Source organism: Pelecanus crispus, chromosome 1, assembly GCF_030463565.1.
Source record: "Pelecanus crispus isolate bPelCri1 chromosome 1, bPelCri1.pri, whole genome shotgun sequence".
NCBI lineage: Eukaryota > Metazoa > Chordata > Aves > Pelecaniformes > Pelecanidae > Pelecanus > Pelecanus crispus.
Genome location: NC_134643.1, coordinates 227818528 through 227837563, shown reverse-complemented (window position 1 = coordinate 227837563; position 19036 = coordinate 227818528). Strand labels below are relative to the sequence as shown.

The following is a 19036-nucleotide window of genomic DNA, read 5'->3' as shown; positions in this document are numbered from 1 at the left end:
CAGCTTGCTGGAGGAGCGTGGGAGTTTCCCGGCTCCGCTGCACCAAGTGGGAAAGGTCCTCAGCTGCCTGCGGGGCGGCCTGAAGGGAGGGGGGCCTGCCAGCCGCCCCGCTGCTCTGCTGTGCTGCGAGCACTGCGGCGGGGAGCAAGGACGCCTGCCAGGGCTGCGGCTGCACTGTGCCCCGCGGGGCCGCAGGTCCCAGGGACGCGGCTGGAAGCGCTGCAGCCGTGCCAGCTGGTACGCGCCTACCTGGGCGCAGCGGCGGGGCAGCCTGTGCTGCCTTCCCACCCCCCTGCCTTCCAGCGGCCAGCAAGACCTCCCCAGCGCTGCGTGCTCAGCGCCTCGTGCACGCTGCCAGCCCGCTACCGTGCCCGAAATAAAGCAGCGGGAGGCCACAGCTACGGGACTGCAGGCAGAGTGCACTCCACCAGACAAGGGCATGGATGCGCAGGAAGAGCGAGCGGGTCTCCAAGGTCAGCGACTCTAAGGAAAGCCTGTGCCCTCCCTGCTGCAGCCTGGAATCAAACGGGACGGGCTGCGGCCACCAACTGCTCCCCCCGGCAAGCTCCAGGAAGGGCGGGCTCAGGGAACAGCAGGGGTGGAGAAGAAGGCCCCAGGTACAGAAATAAATCGATATATTAGTGTGTACAAAACATGCTGCTTCCTCTGTACAGTGCCCCAGCCGGGCGCAGGCTCCCCGCAGGGAGTTCACACATATATAAATAAGGCCCAGACAGCTGCAAACACTATTTACAGCCCGCGGGGGGCTAGCGCCTGCTCTGGGGCCAGCCCCACCAAGACCAGCTGCTACACCCAGCCCGCGGGATCCTCCATCCCAGCCTGGACTGGCCAGGTTCATTTCAGGTCCACATCAAAGTCCAGCACCAGCAGCTTGGTCTCCTCCGTGCCGTTGCGGCTGCCCACCGCACACACGAGCTTGGTGTTGGAGGCGCGGATGCGCCACACCACGCCCCCGCTGCCCCCGCTCTCCAGCGCGACCAGGTTGCGCACGAACTCGCCCGTCTTGAGGTCCCAGAGCTTGACAGTACCGTCGTCTGAGCTGGTCACCACAAACTTGGAGCTGAACTGTAGGCAGGTCACGGCACTCTGGTGCTTGCTGGGCCCTGGAAGCAGAGGGTGTCTGTCAGTCCTGCGCTCCCACCTCCAACCCCAGGCTCTGCAGGAGCACCCACTGCTGGCAACACGCGCCCTGCCCCTGCACGCCTGGCAGCTCGCAGCAAACACGACCCCTCTGCGGCAGCCCCAGCGAGGGGAGCTGTTCCAGCCTCCCGCACTCACCCTGCAGCGTTTGCAGGCACTGGCCCGTCTTGATGTCCCAGATCTTGACTGTGGAGTCAGCATTGCCAGACACGAGGATGTTGTCCCGTAACTCCATGCCGCTCGTGAGAGACTGGTGCCCCATGAGAGTGTGTAGGCAGTTTCCACTCTCTACGTCCCACACTCGAATCGACGTGTCTAGGGAGCCGCTCACGATGTGCGTCCCATCAAACTGCCCAGAGAGACACAGGTCAGCACGGCCTGCCCAGGAAGGGGAGGAGTGTTCTTCGCAGCCCGGTGTCAGAGACGTGGGGCGCGGCAGGTTAAGTGACGCGCTCACGTACCCTTTGGCTAAGCGGGGTGCACGTGCGTTTGGCAGCGTCTTCCCTACAGGAAGCAGCCGCGGCGTGCGTGCTCCTGCAGTGCGTGCGTGTGTGGGGGTCGGGGTGGAGGGGCAGAGTGTCTGGCGTGCGGGGAACAGACGCGGCCCGTGCGTCCCTGCAGCACGCGCGGGGTGGGGAGACAGCCCCCCGCTTGCTGAAACAGGCACGGCTCGTGCCCCTGCGGCACGCGAGCGGGAGGGAAGGGGAAGCCGGGGTATTACCTGCAAGGAGTAGACGCGGTTCGTGTGTCCCTGCAGCGTGTGAGTGCAGCTCTCGCTCTCGGGGTCCCACACTTTCACCGTGTAGTCGTACGCGCCGCTCACCACCTTGTGCCCGTCGTACTGCACGCAGCGCACGGCAGCCACGTGCCCCATCAGCACGTGCAGACATTGCCCGGTCTCGATGTCCCAGAGGCGCAGGGTGGCGTCCCGTGAGCCGCTCACAACCCTGCGGGCAAGGGCGCGCTCAGAGCCCGGCTGTCGACTCTGGACCTCGCCCAGCTGCGAGATCCCCAGGCACACGAGCTTCCCCGAGGAGCAGCCCCAGCGTGTCCTCCCCAGGGATACCTCTTCCCACGCAGCATCTTCCAGCTGCGGATCGGCCCTCGCCCTGACCACCTCTGCACCTTCACCTGCCCTGCAGCCCACACCACAGCCTGGCCCAGGCCCCCAGCGCTTCGACACCTCCGCCTGCGCCGTTCCGGAGAGCAGCCCCGGCCCCAAACACCGTCGCACCCATACCTGTTCCCGTGCAAGTGCATGCAGCGCACGGTGGACGTGTGCCCGTACAGCGTGTGCACGCATTCGCCCGTGTCTGCGTTCCACACTTTGAGGGTCCGGTCCGTGGAGCCGCTGATGACGATGCTGTCCCTCATCTGGGAAGACCACACACCCCCTGTGTGGCCAACCAGCGTCTGCACACACTGCAGAGGACGAGATGTTCAAGGCCAGGTTGGACGGGGCTTCGAGCCACCTGGTCTAGTGGAAGGTGCCCCCGACCATGGCAGGGGGCTGGAACGAGGGGATCGTTAAGGTCCCTTCCAACCCAAACCGTTCTATGATTCTGTGTGAGACACTGGTTTGGGAAAGGCTGAGCAACACAGCAAAAAGGAAAAGCAAAGCGCAGGATTTCCTCCGGGCGGGCGACTGGTAAGGCTTTCCAGGTCAGCAACCCGCCTCCCTGCGACAGACTCGGGCCCCCGCCGCAGAGTCCTCTCCTGATAACCATCACCTGCTTTTCTAAACCCAGTCGAGTTTCGTGCCCTTCCTGGATCTCCAGGAGGGGTCCACACCTGCTGACCGCCAGCGAGAACACACGTGCGGCCAGCTCCTGCTCATTTGTCACTGCACCAACAGACTTGTAGCTGAAGGCAGCTCTGCCCGCCGCTCCTGCAGTCACAGGAGCCATCAAATCCTCTCCCCAGCCACGCTCCGCCGGAGACAAGACAAACCCCCCGGGAAGGCCACCGAGCCTCTCACGCCTCCGCCCGTTCCTGCAGCAACGCAGAGCATCAGCCCGGCTCCCAGCACGGCAGCGGAGTCGCCCTGCGACGCGACGACGCGACGACGGACGAGAGCTCACCTCCCCAGTGACAGCCGACCACACTTTGAGCGTGTTGTCATCCGAGCCGCTGACTATCCGGTTGCCGCAGAACTGCAGGCAGGTAATGACGTGGTCATCGTGTCCCTTCAGCACCTGCACGGAGAACACCACGAGTAAGGGGCTGGAGGGGGCCACAGAAATGCCCCGAGGGCCGGAGCCCCTCTGCTGCGGGGCCAGGCTGGGGGGCTGGGGGTGCTCAGCCTGGAGAGGAGGGGGCTGCGGGGAGGCCTGAGCGCGGCCTGGCAGTGCTGAGAGGGGCCTGCGGGAAGGGGGGGGGCGAGCTTTAGCAAGGCCTGTTGGGACAGGACAAGGAGTGATGGGTTTAAACTAAAGAAGAATAGATTTAGACTGGATATAAGGAAGAAATTTTGTACAGTGAGGGCGGTGAGGCACTGGCACAGGCTGCCCAGAGAGGCGGTGGAGGCCCCGTCCCTGGGAACATCCCAGGCCAGGTTACAGAACCATCGAATTGTTTAGGTTGGAGAAGACCTTTAAGATCACCCAGTCCAACCACTGAGGCTGGACGGGGCTCTGAGCACCCTGGGCTGGTTAAAGCTGTCCCTGGCACTGCAGGGGCCGGGCTGGGTGGGCTCTGAAGGGCCCTGCCCACCCAAAGCGTTCCGTGATTCTATCGTAGGGAGGTGAGGGCAGCTCAGAGCCCCGGAGCCTGCGGGACCTCAGGCCTCAAAGCAGCCTCTGAAAGCGGTGGGGAAGCAGCAAGCGCTGAGGGGAGGAAGAACAGATGGGGCCCTGTAACGCCTGCACCTCCCTGCTGCTTCCCCGTGGGGCAGCAGCTACAGGAGGAGCCGGGGGGGCAGCTGGCAGCTCCTGCTGGGGGACGGTGGGCTACCCGGGGCCTCCACAACACGCACGGACCCTTGTAGCTAGTCAGGCAGCACAAGCTATCGAGCTCAGAGCTGACAGACATTCTGTCCCGGATCAAAAAGGGGCGGCCAGCATCCAGAGCACATTTCGGACCACCAGCTCCACGGTGCACAGGGTGGATGGCAGGCAGCGCACAAACAGCTGCGCGCCGGCTGCCCCCTCCCCAGCGCGGCGATGCGGAAAGGGCGGCAGCGACCGAGCAACATCAGCGGGCGGGCAGAGATCAGGCAGGGCCCCAGGGAATGAGGAGGCGCGTCAGACAGACCTGGCCGAGCCACAGGGAGCGGCAGCACCAGGGCAAGCGGCGGCTCGGCGCCAAAACAAGGCCGGGGTGCCCTTTGCAGGGAACGCATTAACCCTGCCCTCGGCCGGGGAGGCACGGGGCGGGCGTCCCTGCGGGCAGCGCCCCGGAGAGCTCTGCTCGCGGGGGGCACAGGGACCGGGGCGCTGGGGGTCTCGCGAAAGGGCTGCCTGGTGCCAGCTGGCTGCCGGGGGGCGCGGGCCCCGCAGCGACGGCACCGGGCAGAGCGCCGCTGCTCGCCTCGCGCGCCGCAGGGGCTGGGAGAAGGGGCTGGCAACAGCGGGGGCCCGGGAAAAGCCTCCAGAGGTGGAGAGCGGCGGGACCGAGAGCGTCACCCGAGAGACCGAGGGAAGGGGCGGCTGGGGCTCCGCTCCCCCTGCCCTCCCGCACAGGGACGAGGGGCAGGCAGGGACCTTGGCGGGGACCCACGCCGCCAGCGCCCGAGCGTTCCGGAACCTCGTAGCAGGGACAAGGCTCGGCGGAGCCCCGGCAGGGCCCTACCGCTCCCCGGATGCCGAGGCTGGCGACGGCCCCGCCACAGGCGCTCGGAGAAGGGGCGAGGGGATGCAAACCCCCTTCGCCGCGGCCCAGGGGGACCCTCTCTCTGCTGGCAGAACTGCAGCCCTGTCCCAGCCGCTGCGGCAGCCCCCCGGGCCAGCCGTGCTGCCAGCCAGAGCCCAGGGCAAAGCCCCGAGCGAGCTGCGCCGGGGGTCCACTCCTGCAGGCAGGGACGGGAGCTGCGGGCAGCTGCAGGACCCACGCCTTCAAGCACCTCTGAATTCAAATACTTCCAGGTGAACGCCTCTGGCCTGCGCCTCCTGAAGACAGGTCAGGCTTGTGAATCTTTTCCCGAGGCACTCTGAAAATTCTTAGTGGTGTTCTCATCCTATTAGTCAGGGATATTTCTCTGCTACTTCCTTCCTGTACCGGCTTCCTACACGTCAAAGCTCTGGAGTCTGGCTCTCAGCAAGGGCTCCTGGAAGCACCCACCTTGGGGGCTTTAAGCTCCCCGCTGCGCCAGTTCATGTCAATTTTGTGCTGCCGCATGAAGGCAAATTTCCAGGGGCTGTACATGAATCCGGGGCTCAGCAGGCGCCGCTTCCGCAGGTTCAAGGGCTCCTCAATGCCTGCAGGAGAAAAGCACAGCGGGATGCCTGACAGTACACCGGTGGTCCATGCCCTCCTGCTGCGGAGCTGAGGCACAGCGTGGGAGCTGCGGGCCACCCCACCGCAGAGCCCGGCCGCAGCGTCCCACGTGCCACACGGAGGAGGGCTCTTTACCTTCTTCGCGGCATTTTTCTCTCCAAAGCAGGTTATCTTCAGCCAAGACCCTCCAGTAGCGACAGGTCTGGGCAGCACGGAGCAGGTCCCGAGGTTCCAGGAACGAGAGGACGTAGAGTGCCAGCTGCAGGAGGGGAAGGCGAGTCACAGGGGCACGGTGGGCTCCCGTGGCTGGTCACTGGAGCCCAGCAGCGGGGTCAGCCTGCCCCTTGCCTCAACTCACCTCCTTGGGCAGCAGGGAAATGAAGTCTCTCTGGAACTGGGGTTCAATGACCTGCATCATGTACTTGATTTGGGAGGGCTCGCAGCGATCAATGAGCTCATCCAGAGCAAGCAGCTTCTCTGGGCCGCTCCACCGCTGCGGACAGGGACACCAGTCACGACGCCGGCACGCACAGCAGGCCCTCGCAGGCTCCCCCGCGGCTCCGTGCGGTGCCTGTGCGCCCACCCGGCCCGAGCAGACACCAACCAGCACGGGCAGGCCGGGCCGCTGGAGCAGGGCAGGGCTCTGCTGCCTAGATCCCAAGATAGCCAGGAGCCACAGAGACGGGACTGGGAGCTCTGTGACTCACCCGAGAGGGAACACGGGAGCTGCGCGACGGCAAAGCAACACCGCTCCAGGACAAAGGGGAGCGAGAGGGGGGCTGACGCCGCTTCTGTGCGCCTTCACCCGAGGGAAAAACTCGCTGAAAACCCACCGTGGGACCCAAACCCCTGCCTGTGGCGGGTTTCACGCAGACTCCCTAGGGCTTGGCTCCCCTCCTGCCCGCCCGTCAGACCCAAAGCTGCCAGGTGCCCTCCGAGGTGAGCCCTTTGGCGGGGCTCCGGAGCCTACCTGGAAGGTGCGGAGCCAGTCCTGCAGCTCGGGAGGAGGGGCGACCGAGGGGATGCGTCGGCGCCGGGCCTGGCCTGCTTTGGCGTTGCGCAGGTCCCCGAAGGTGGTGGTGGGACTGGGCATGCAGGGACCCAGCGTCCTGGGCCACAGCCGGGGAGAGACCAAAGCGAAGGTGAGACGTGCCAGCGCGACTCCGGGCCACGCTGCGCAAACATTCCCGGAGCAGAGGGTCCCCGTAAACCACCAGCTGTGAGCCTCCCGCCAAGCTAAGCCCCTTCCCCATCGCTTCCACCAGGCTACGCACGCAGCCCCCCTGGCCCGGCCGGCTCTACAGCGGCAGGGTCCCAGGCTGGCCGAGGCTGGAGGCACCCCCGGCGGTCGCCTGGCCCAATCCCCTGCTCCAGCAGGACCCCCCGACGGCTCCCGTGTCTCCCCAAGGATGGAGACTCCACAGCCTCAGCACACCTGAGGGATGGCACTGGCAGAAATAGCCTCGTCTACCCTTGACTGGTTTAGTGTGGACTTGGTAGTGTGGGTTAATGGTTGGACCGGATGATCTTCAAGGTGTTTTCCAACCTCAACGATCCTATGATTCTATGATTCTACGAAAGAGGTCTTCCCGCCGCCCAGGTCAACGCGCTGCTCAGCACGCAGAGCACTCACCTGCTGTACTCGGAGCCCTTGCACAGCTTCTTACCGGGGGAAAGCGCCCTGCCGTCCAGGCCGTTCTCCGACTTCCGCTTCATCTGCAAGGAGACGGCAAGTTAAAGCAGGCTGGAGCAGAGCCCTCTGCGCACGTTCCGGGTCACTAATTCTCTGCCCAAAGCGACAGTGGGAGACCCAGCCTAGTAAGTCCTCCGAGTCCACGCTCACGCTGGGGACCTGCAGGGGGAAGCTGAAGGCCCCCTGAGCTCTCGAGATGGCAGGAGAGTTCGCTTCTGTGGGAGAAATGGAACTTGGTCCTTCTGAGGGGAATATCGGAGCTGATGGGGAAAGGTCAGCAAAACAGCTGCACAGGGACAGAAAGAGAGGCTGAGAAAACCTACTGGTACATCTGCTCGGCATTCTCTAGGCACGGTTCAACACGGAGCAGGCAGACCTGCGACCTGAGCAGGGAACCTGGCACGCCGAAGCCTCCGGCAGAGCAGCCGGGCCGCGGAGCCGCTCAGCGAACCCCACTTGGCAGCTACGGGGAGAGCCGCGCTGGCATGCGTGGCAGACCGTACCCCGCCGCGGTCGCATCAAAGGGAGTCTGCATCCTTCTGACTCCGTAGGAGAGGCGCAGGGTTAGCAGGAGACGCGGGGAGAGCGGGGCGGCTACCAGACGGCGCTGGCAGCCACCAGAAAGCGAGCGCGGGGCTCCCCAGCCCGGCTAGGAAGCCGGGGGCTCTTTTCCTCCGGTAGCTGACCCGGGCACCAGCTGCAGCGCGGTGCTCAGGGCTGGCCCGGGCTCCTCACCACAACGCCCGCATCCTGCAGAACACTTGCAGAGGCCTCTGCCTGACCCCCAGCAGGCTCCTGCCGCCCCAGCTCAGGCCCTGCTCCCCAACAGGGACCCCGGCACAGGGCAGGGGCTGCACTGGGCACGGGGATGGCGGGGGACTACCAGCAGCACTCGGACAGACTGCGACAGCGCCTCCTTCCCCCGGCCCCAGCAGCCCCGCAGGCCGACGACTGCGGAGCACAACCTGCACCACGGAGCCGCCAGCAGTGCCGGGGGTCTGCAGCGGCAGCGGCAGCCAGACGCGCGCCCGACGCCGCAGGAGCTTGAAGCGCTGTGGCAGCCCGCGGCCCGCTCTGGCACCACCGCCACGGCAAGCGGCGGGTGCCCGCAGGCGCCGAGGCCACCGGGACGGGCCCACGGGCAACGTGCCGGTGTCAGCTCCTGGCGGGGAGCCGCCAACCGCGGGGGCAGCGCCGCTCTTTGGGGCAAAGCCCTGGCCGGGGCCGTGCTGCCAGCAGCGTTACCTTGGGCCGCACGTGACGGAGGAGGCCGCCGTCCTCTGTCCGCTGCAGGTAGTCTATCCAGCGCTCTCCAATGGTGTAATAGAAGTAGACGTTGCTGCCATCCTCCCCTTCCTCGCTGTAGCAGCTCCCCTCTTCCTCCTCTTCTTCCTCCTCCTCCTCCTCCTCCTCCCGCTCCTGCTCCCGCTCCCCGCAGACCGTGGAGCCGACCGGCTCCTGCGCCCCTCGCCCACTGGAGCTGTCGGCCTCTGGTCCTGAGCCTGGGCTCCCCTTCCCAGAGTGCTCCGGCTCCCAGGGGCCCGAGACATCCTCCTCCTCAGCCACCACCTACAAGAGAGGGAGAGGCAGGGTCAGGCCCGTGTGCCGCAGCTCTGTGCCCCAGCGCAGCGTGCCCGGGCTGGGGACGCGCTGGGGAGCCGCGGGGGCCGCCAGTCGGAGCAACGGCCCGAGGAGCACCAGGGCCTCGCTCTGCAGTCCGAAAGAGGGGGTGATGAGCTGAGCAGAGCCAACGGTGGGACGAGGGGAGCCGGCCACGGAGCTAAGGTGCTCCCCGGGGCCACAAGGCAGCTACGGCCAAGCACGACCCGGAGACGGGTCGCTTCCCAGCCCCACAGGGAAGCGCGGCTGCAGCGCGACCAAATTACGCGGCAGCCGGCAACTCTGCGACCGAGCAGAAAACACAAACGCTGCAGGAGCATCGGCGGTGCCGGCCGCCAAACGCGCCAGCACCAGCTCCACCTCCGCCCAGCCGAGCCGCCCCCCGGCCCGCAGCCGGGAAGAGCCCTCTGCCCTTCGCTTGCCAGAGCAGGGAGCAGAGCTGCCCAGGCGGGCTGCCTCCCCCGGGCAGGACCCCGGCGTCAGAGAGGCGGCGCGTGTTGCACTTCAGCCTTCAGCACGGCGCGCGGGTCCCCTCGCCCGCCAGCCACCCTGACCGAGAGCAAGCGCCTCTCGAGAGGCCGCGAGTCGCGCGCGCCCGTCTAACGCCACTGGCGCCCTTCCTCCCCAAAGAAGGCAGCGCTGCGAGTAACGCCACAAAACCAACCCAGCCGCCGGCGCTCAGCAATTGCTTGGAGGAAGCAGAACAACGCCCCTGCACCGCACGGGAATGAGGAACTGTTTCCCCGTACACCCATAAAACGCCTCGGTCGGCAGCCCAGCACAACTCGCGCCCAAGACTCCTCGAGACTAGCACAGATCGCTGGCCCGCAGCAGTTATTTCTGGTAAATCTTGGAATACAGGAGAAACTGCAAAGACCAGGAGAGCGTGAAGGTTGTGCCGAAACTGAGGAAGGCAGGAGAAAAATGAGTCCTCACATAGCCTGACACCCGGCAATGGAGAGGCCGGCGCGGGATTCGACGAGTAAAAGATAAACGACAGGGACGTGCGTGGTACCAGCTGATGAGACTTTAGGAAAATAGGTGTTTTCAAATGAAATTGAGTTTATTCCTTGACGTGTTACCTTCGGTTAAGAAAAGCAATTACATAAATTGCATCAATGAGACGTACTCATACGCTTCCAAGCGTCTGACCGGGGCACAGGGTTCCGATGAAAGCACCGGCGTGCCGCAGCCTCTCAAGGGCTGCGGATGAGGCTTCGCTCAAGAGCGAGCCAGGGAACAGACCTCAAAATGTGCCTGTAAATGGGAAACCGCAGTTTCTGCTGACGGGCCTAGTGCAAACCCGTAAAGGGGTACGTGTGTGGAAAACTACAGTAGCCAGTATTTGTTTTATTCAGAACATGGAGGTAAATAAAATCTTTTCTGATGACATTTTAAGACTGACACCTGGGTAGGCAGCAGGGACAGCGGTGGACTTGGCAGTGTAGATTAATGGTTGGACTGGATGATCTTAAAGGTCTTTTCCAGCCTCAACGATTCTACGATTCCACGACAGGACAGTCACGCGGCGCGACCCGCATCGCTTGGTAAGCTGGGCTCACCCAGCTCAATGCATCTCAGTACACCCAGAGGCAACGTCCTCCCTCTAAAGACAGCGAGAGCAGGGCCAGCTGGGCACCGGGCACTGCGCGTCCTGCAAAGCGGCAACTGAAAAGGACCGAGGGGTCGCACGCAGCACGAGCCTCGGGCTCCAAAATCTGAAGAGGGAAGGAGCAGAAGCAGGGAAGCAGTACCACCCCCGGTGCTGCCCTACGCGCTCGAGTCCCGCAACGCCCAATCCATGTTTTTAAACAGAACACTTAAAACTTGAAGATATTGCTCAATCTCCTCTCCCAAATGATTCCAAATCTGGAAAAAATATTTTGTAGGAGAAAAAAAGAAATGGAGGGGCGATTTGGTCACAACACAAAAATGCACCTAGGGAAAGAAAAATCGTGCTGCTTTACAGGGCTCCTACCAAGCACTGCAACGTTTACTGCAGTTAGGGCTGGGTTTATTCACATTTAGAAATCAGGGCTCAGCGCACACGTGCTTAAGCGCCCAGCCCCGGACAGATTCCCCAGACCAGAGGCAGACGGGTCGTTTGGAGCACGGGGCTGGTGGGGAGCGGCTGAGGGGGCTGGGGGTGTTCAGCCTGGAGAAGAGGAGGCTGAGGGGAGACCTCATCGCTCTGCAGCTCCTGACAGGAGGGGGCAGGGAGGGGGTGTTGGGCTCTTCTCCCAAGTAGTTAGCGATAGGATGAGAGGAAATGGGCTCAAGCTGCGCCAGGGGAGGTTTAGATTGGATATTGGGAGAAATTTCTTCATGGAAAGAGTGGTCAAGCATTGGAACAGGCTGCCCAGAGAGGTGGGGGAGTCCCCATCCCTGGAGGGGTTCAAAAAACGGGCAGAGGTGGCACTTTGGGACATGGTTTAGTGGGCATGGGGGTGTTGGGGTGATGGTTGGGCTGATGATCTTAGAGATCCTTTCCAATCTTAATGATTCCCAATTTTTACTGTCATTATTTATAATCCAGCCATCAAGGCAGGAGGTGTGGGGTTGCTGCTCTCCCCTTAACTGGTTTAGTGTGGACTTGGTAGGATTAGGCTACTGGTTGGACTGGACGATCATAAAGGTCTTTTCCCACCTAAACAATTCCATGATTCTGTTTCTTCACACCGCCCAGTCAGACTGGGCCCTGCCTGGCCGGTGGGCTTGGAACGGGGTTGGACTCTCGGGCAGAGGCAGTGACCGGATAAGAAGGCACGACGTGACGGCCCACCCGGACACGGCTTTTCAGGAGGGAGCACGGAACCCAGGCTTCCCAAGCACTTCCTCTGGCGTCTAGAGCCGGGGGGTCGCGTCTAGAGCCGGGGGGGGGTCGCCTCTAGGTCTCGGACGGTAACAAGCCTCAGGACGACGGCCCCAGGGCAGCACAGGGGCAGAAGAGTCGCCGGCGTGTCCCAGGCAATGAAGCGCCCTCCAGCCACCCCCCTGCCCGGCCCGCAGAGCGCGCTCCGAGGCGAGGGGGCTTCCTCAGCCCCGCAGGCAGCACCGCAGGAAGATGCGCTCCTGAAGGCGTCCCCAGAGCCGAGCTGGGCGCGTGCCAGCCCACGCCCGCAGCGCGCTGGCCGTCGCTCCTCACGGGCGAGGCGGGCGACGGGGTAGAGAGCTTGGCAAGAGACACGGACTCCGGCCTCCTCAGCAGCCGGTCCAGGGGAAGAATCTCTCTCCACACCCAGCTCTGGCCTCCAGCGATGAACAATTAGTGGAACTTAACAACTGTCTGCGGGAAACCTACGCACGGCTGGCTGCTCTGGGGCAGGGGAGGCGGCAGGAAGCCACGCGTGTCCTCTAGGGTCGGAGCATTGTTTCTATCAGGGACGCCGGGGCAGAGGCATCGCAGCGGCCAGAGCGGCTCGCGGCACGGCTCGGGGGGACGCTGCAGCCCCTGGCAGGACACCACAACGCCAGCCGGGCCCGGCGCACCTCAGGCTCGCCGTCAGCACGCTCCCCGAAGCAAGCTGCCGCCCTACAGGGAGGCTGCGGACAACCCGCTTGGCTGTTGAAAGGGCGCAGCATTCCTCGGGCCTCCCGGTTCCGGCGCCCAGAGCAGACGTCTCCTCCCCGCAGACCTCCCCTGTCCCAGCACACGGTCCCCCTCCCTAATTTCTGCACCGCTGGAGGGAGGCTCACCGCCACACCAGGTAGGCAGGGCAACCCTACCTTCCTTTTCCTACCTGAGGCGCAGGAGCTTTGCTGTCTCCCTGCAGACCAGGGCTCACCCTCGCAGCTTCCTCGCTGCTCGGCCTCCTCCTGCAAGTCATCCGCTGACTGTTCAGCTCCAAGATGCGGGTGGTGATGCCTTTGACATGGAGAAGATCATCAAGCGAGTTGAAGCCCTTCAGTTCCTGCGAGAAGAGAAATGGGATTCGATACGGAGCCGAGAAAGCCAGGCAGCAGGCTCGAAGCAGGACCAAGCTTACTCACGCCCTCCGCAGACGGGCTCTCTCCCGGCCGGTCCAGACCTACCAGCTCGCATCTCACAACCACCAGCTCCTCCTAGGCCTTCAGGGGAGAGAAAGCCAGGGTGCCGCAGCTGGGCGATACCCTCGCACTGCAAGGCCTCGCTACCGCTCCCATCCAAGGCAAGGGACGCCTTCTGCCCAAAACAGCCGTGCCCACGTCATCCCTCCCGTTCCCACAAACTTTCCCTGCCCTGAGCGACAACTGCAACGCCTGCAAGGAAGAGGCAGCAGCACCGGAGCTACCGCTAACAAGGGGAGTAGCGGCCCAAAAGCAAAGGCTAAAAGCTCAGAAAGCGGAATTGTGCCTCCCAGCTGGCTAGTGCCAAGGCTGGGAGCGTTTCCTGGCCCACGCAGTCAATCTCCCTCGCCTGCAGCTCCAGGGAACGGAAACAGCCCCTGCCTCCGGCCAGGCACACGCAGACACGCACACGTGCGTGCAAGGCACCCACCATCCTGCAAAACGCCCGGTGAAGCACGGCCCAGCCCCGCACTGGGAACCAGGCGCTGCCACCGACCGCACAACGCCCGGTACGGGCTCCGAGCAGCTTCTGCCACCGGCCGGAAGGGCCCGAAGCCCAGGGGCGGCCTGGCTGCTACCAGGGAAGCATCCGCCCTTTCTGACCAACGCAGACGTCAGGGCCGGGACACGGTTCCGATCATCCCTTCAAATCCATCCTGCATCGTTTTAAGGCGCTTCTGCTGCTTCTCCCCTGGAAACGGTTTTACGCAAAAGCGCAGCTCTAGCGATAAAACCCCTTTCTGTAAACCCATCCTCACCTGTTCCCAGCCCAGCAGCCCTTTTGTTTAAATGGCTCTCGCTCCGCCGCCTCCACGGTGTTTACATTCCTGCTGTATTTATAGCTGGTGACCCTGCCCCTCTCAGCCTCCTCTTTTCCAGGCCAAAAAAAGTCAAGCTCTTCCAGCCTTGCCTTGTCAAGCCAGCCTCCCCTTGCCCGGACTCATCCTGCCTCGCTTCTCCGCCTGCTTCAGCACGGATGCCGTGTTCCGGCCACGATCTCGCCAGTTCTTCACGGCATTAACGGCAAAGAGGTGGCATTAACCTTCCTGCCTCTGCTAAAAGCGCCACGGCAGGCGCAGCCCGAGATCACGCTTACCTTTTTCACGGCTGTGTCACGCTGGCAGCTCAGTCATCCCGAGTGACTACCACAGGCAGGCTGCTCTGCTGCTCTGTCATTTCCAAATGACAGAGCTAAAGTCAATCAAGGGGGAGCGGCGGGATTCCCAGCCCATCGTGACCACGCCAGGCGGCTCCTATCCCTCCCTGCTCCTGCCCGTTCCACCCAGGAACTCATTTTTCTGCTCTCAGCACGCAACGTCACCCACCGCCAGCGCCCGAGGCTCTGCCCCGCATCCCAGCGACGAGGGGGCCGCGGAACCGGGCCGACGTGCCCGCCGAAGGGGAGGGCTGCGGGCGCTGCCCCAGCCCGCGCCGGGGGCAGCCGGGCCAGGCCGCCTCGCTCCGCGCCGCCGGCGGACTCGGCACGGGGAGCCCTCTTCGTGCCGTGCGGGCGAACGGCTCCCGCAGCCCGGCCCCGGGCCCCCCTCGTCCCGGGGCCCCGGAACGGCCCCGCCTGCCCGCCCCGGGCACGGCTGCGGGAACCGAGAGCAAGCAGCGCTCGCACAGCCGCCCGCCCCGCCCGCGCCCGCACCCCGCCCCGGGGCCGGCAGCTCAGGGAGCGGCCCGCTGCCCCCGGGCCTCGCCGCGCAGCACGGCCCGTCCTCGGGCAGAGCGGCTCCGCCAGCACGGCCTGCCCCGGCTCCGCTCCCCCGCGCCGGCACGGCCGAGGCCCCCCGCCCCGCCCCGCCCCGCTCCCGGCCCGCCGCCCCCGGCCCGGCCGCTCGGCAGCGGCACCGGCGGCGCCCCGCCCGCACCTCTCTCTTCCGCACGATGCCGCGGGCGCGGCGGCGGCCGATGCCGCTGAGCGCTCCCTCCAGCTCGGCCACGCCGGCGCGGTTGATGTCCAGCTTCCCCCCGCCGGGGCCCGGGCCGCCAGGCCCCGACATCCCCCGGCAGGAAACGCCGCCGCCGCCGCGCAGGCCCCGCGCGCACTGCGCAGGCGCCGCCGCGCCCCGCCCCGCCCCCTCGCCGCGAGGACGCCGGAGCCGTGCGGAAACCGCGGCTTTATTGGACACCGCGCCCGCGGGGGCGGGGCCGGAAGGGCGGGCCCGAAAGGGGCGGGGCCGGAAGGGGGCCCCGCCCCCGCCCCGCCTCAGCGGCGCTTGTAGAGGCAGGGCCGCAGGCGTAGGCCGGGCGCGGGGCGGCGGCGGCGGGGCGGGCCGGCCTTGGCGAACTCCAGCAGGTGGAAGAAGGCGCTGGAGAGGTCCTGGGGCAGCGCCCGGGCCTCAGCGCCGGGGCCCGGCCCCCCCAAACCCCATCGACACCTCCCCACGGGCCCGCGACCCCCCGCCGCCTCCTGGGCCCCGAGCTGCATCCCCGTGGGGCCCCAACCGCACCCCAACCCCACACATCCCATCCCTGCAGGCCCTGGGGCCCCAAACCCCACACATCCCATCCCTGTGGGCCTTGGGACCCCACACATCCCATCCCTGCAGGCCCTGGGACCCCAAAACCCCACATATCCCATCCCCGCGGGGCCTGGGACCCCAAGCCCAACACCGCACCCAAACCCCACACGGCACCCGGGACCCCAAAACCCCACACATCCCACCCCTACAGGGCCCCAACCGCACCCAAACCCCACACATCCCATCCCCGCGGGGCCCGGGACCCCAAACTGCACCCAAACCCCACACGGCACCTGGGACCCCAAAACCCCACACGGCACCTGGGACCCCAAACCCCAGACATCCCATCCCTGCGGGCCTTGGGACCCCAAACCCCACATCACATCCAAACCCCACATGGCACCCAGGACCCCAAGCCCCACACATCCCACCCCTGCGGGCCTTGGGACCCCACATATCCCATCCCTGCAGGCCCTGGGACCCCAAAACCCCACACATCCCATCCCCGCAGGGCCTGGGACCCCAAGCCCAACACCGCACCCAAACCCCACATGGCACCCGGGGCCCCAAAACCCCACCCCTGCGGGCCTTGGGACCCCAAACCCCACGCATCCCATCCCATCCCCGCGGGCCCCGGGACCCCAAACCGCACCCAAACCCCACACAGCACCCGGGACCCCAAACCCCACACATCCCATCCCCACGGGCCCTGGGACCCCAAACCCCACACATCCCATCCCTGCAGGCCCTGGGACCCCCAACCCCACACATCCCATCCCTGCGGGCCTCGGGACCCCAAACCCCACACATCCCATCCCCACGGGGCCCGAGACCCCAAACCCAACACCGCATCCAAACCCCACATGGCACCCCATCCCTGCAGACCCTGGGACCCCCAACCCCACACATCCCATCCCTGCAGGCCCCGGGACCCCAAAACCCCACACATCCCATCCCTGCGGGCCCCAGGACCCCAAACCGCATCCAGACCCCACACTGCACCCCATCCCTGCGTGCCCGGGGACCACCAACCCGCTCCTGGCCTCCAACGCCACCACCCGCAGGCCCCGCACCACATCCCATGTGCCGTGGGCCCCCCCACCCCATCGCAGCCCCCAGCCCCACAGGACCCAGCTCCCCCAAACCTCCTCCCAGACACCAGCACCACAAGCCCCGAGCGCCCTGGGCCCTCCTATCCCCAGACCCCGGCACCGCATTCCCTGCATGCCCCAAGTCCCCCGTCCCCCACCAGCACCATGACCCCTGGGGTGCCCCCAGTCCCCTTAACCCCCACACCCCTCATCCTAGACCCCCGCAGGCCCCAGGTCCCCCAGACCCTGTTCCAGCCCCACAGCCCCCGGGTCCCCCAAACCTCCTCCCAGGCCTCACCACCACATCCCCTGCGTGCTCTGGGTCCTCCCTTACCCCCATACGCCGTCACCGCCCTGGGCCTGCTGCCCACCGGCACCAGGCTGGCCCTCAGGTCCCCACCCACCGCCATACCCCAGCCCCACAGCCCCCAGGTCCCACAGCTCCCGCAGGACCCAGCTCCCCCAGACCCCAGCACCACAACCCCTGTGGGCCCCGGGTCCCCCAAACCCCCAAATGCTGTCACCACCCCCAAGCCCACTCCCCGCCAGCACCAGGCCGAGCTGCCTTGCCCTGCCGCGGGAGCGGGAAGGGTGGTCTCTGGCTGCCGGGGACCGTGGGCTCCTTCTCGGGGCTCCCCGGTGCACCCAGCACACCCAGCGCGGGGGCACACCCCAGGACGCACCTTGGAGACGCTTTTGAAGCCCAGCTGAGCCATGGCGTTCACGAAGGCGTGGGTGTCCTCAAAGCGGCTGGCCACCTCAGCCACCATCAGGGTACCCCTGCAGAACGCCCCAGCCCTGAGCGGCGGCAGCGTAGGCACCTCCCGGGGCACAGCCCCCCGCCTCTGCTCCCCGCCGCCCGCCCGAAAGCCAGCCCGTGCCTCCCGGGCTCGCCCCGGCACGCGCGTCTCTGCCTACCCCTGCTTCAGCACGCGGTTGGCCTCCTCCAGGATCTCCTGCAGGTTGGTGCCCATCAGCGCCAGGCAGAACACCGCAACGTCCACCGACTCGGCCGCCAAAGGCACCTGCCAGGCGCCAACCGGGACGCCCGCCCCGGGAGGAGGAGGAGGAGGAGGAGGAGGAGGATGGTGATGGGGCTGGGCAGCCCCTCCGCGCTTTGCTGCTCCCCGGGCTCTTGGATTCGACCGAGCATCTTCTCCGGGGAGCCCGCAGACGGAGGCGCCCCGGTTTTCCCGAACGGACGCGTGCTCCCCTCTCCCACACGGCAGCCTCGGGATCGCTGACCACCCTCTCCTGTGCCCCGCAATGGCCACCCCAACCCACGCCCCTGCGACCTGCCAGGCAGCACCGCGCCCAGCGCGCCAGCCCCCCCGACACCCCGGCGGGTGTGGTGCCGCCGCGCCGCCGTCCCCCCGCAGAGCTGCCGCCCCCCGCCCCCTACCTTGGCCATGTCGCAGACGGTGACCAGCGGGCTGAGAGGTACCAGGTCGAAGCAGTGAACCTTGTTCCTGACGCTGCTCGCGATCTTGCAGTCGCCGCACCCAAAATCCGCCACCACCAGCGAGGCCGGCCTGGGGGGCAGCGGGGGCTCAGAAGGCCCCTTCCCCCTCGCCCGCCACCTCAGCCGCTCCCCGCGCTCGGACGCGGCCCCGAGCTCCCCGGCTCCGCCCGCTCACCGCCGCCGCAGGTAGCGGATGATGCGATCCACGGGGTTCTCCGGCCAGCGCCCCACCTGCCGAGCGAAGCCGCGGTGGTAGGCGTCAAACGCTTCGGGGTCGCTCCGGAAGAGCTGCGCCGCTTCTTGGCTGGTGGACGTGCAGAGCTGCTGGTTGAGGTACCGGAACCGGGCGCCCAGGAGCCGCTCCTCCATCCGCGCGCGCAGGGCCGCCGACCGCCCCGCCGGAGCCGCTGGCAGGCCGGGCAGCCCCGGGGCCCCGGGCCCCGCGCCCCGCTCCCCTCCGGGCCCCGCCGGGGCCGCGCTCTTGGGCTGCTGCTGCTGCTGGTGCTGCTGCTGGTGCTGCCGCTGCTGCTGCCGCCTCCGCTGCCTCCGGCTCAGCCTCCGCGCCGGCCCCGCGCCCGCAGCCCCCGCAGCCCCCGCCTCTGCGGGACCCCGAGGGAGGTCAGGGCGGCGGCGGGCGGCTCCCGGCCCCCGCCAGGACCCCCGGCCTGCCCCGGGAGCTGCCGCCGGTACCTGCGCCCGGGCGCTGCCCGCGCTCCTGCGGCTCCCGCTCCGCCGGGGGCTCCCCGGAGCCGGCCGGCCGCCCCTCCGCCGCAGCCCGGCGCCCCTCCGCCGCGGCCCGCTGCCTGCCGGCCCGCCTCCGCTCCCCGGGCCGCTTCCGCGCGGGCTCGCCGTCCCCCGGCAGCCGCCGGCGCCGCTTCCCCGCCGCGGGGCCCTGCGGAGGGCGGCGGGCCGGTCACCTCCCCCGCGCCCGGGCAGACCGGCCCGGCCCGGCCCGGCCCGCCGCAGCCCCGTGCGCGCAGCCCTTACCGGCGGGCCCGGCCCCTCCGCCCCATCGTTCCACTCCTCCTCCTCCGCGAACATGGCCGCGGGGCCTGCCCGG

At 66.9% G+C, this 19036-nt stretch overlaps 1 protein-coding gene across 2 annotated transcripts; it reads right to left on the bottom strand.

Annotated features, from left to right (window-relative positions):
* Positions 1–656: 656 nt before the first annotated feature.
* RRP8 (ribosomal RNA processing 8) lies at positions 657–19017 on the bottom strand. 2 transcript variants are annotated; one of them, XM_075728084.1, is made up of 18 exons: positions 18964–19017; positions 18635–18868; positions 18152–18501; positions 17917–18046; positions 17433–17539; positions 17198–17294; positions 12649–12819; positions 8534–8857; positions 7229–7311; positions 6566–6704; positions 5954–6088; positions 5731–5854; positions 5440–5576; positions 3243–3356; positions 2402–2583; positions 1883–2108; positions 1300–1510; positions 657–1124 (listed from the first exon to the last, which is right to left on the bottom strand). In XM_075728084.1, exons 1-18 carry the CDS (start codon positions 19015–19017, stop codon positions 856–858), a joined length of 3087 nt encoding a protein of 1028 aa, XP_075584199.1. In that variant the 3' UTR covers positions 657–855. The 2 variants fall into 2 exon arrangements, with proteins under 2 accessions (XP_075584199.1, XP_075584210.1); XM_075728095.1 differs by lacking the exons at positions 17198–17294; positions 17433–17539; positions 17917–18046; ... (1 more) ...; positions 18635–18868; positions 18964–19017 and adding an exon at positions 14830–14961.
* Between the last annotated feature and the right edge of the window lie 19 nt (positions 19018–19036).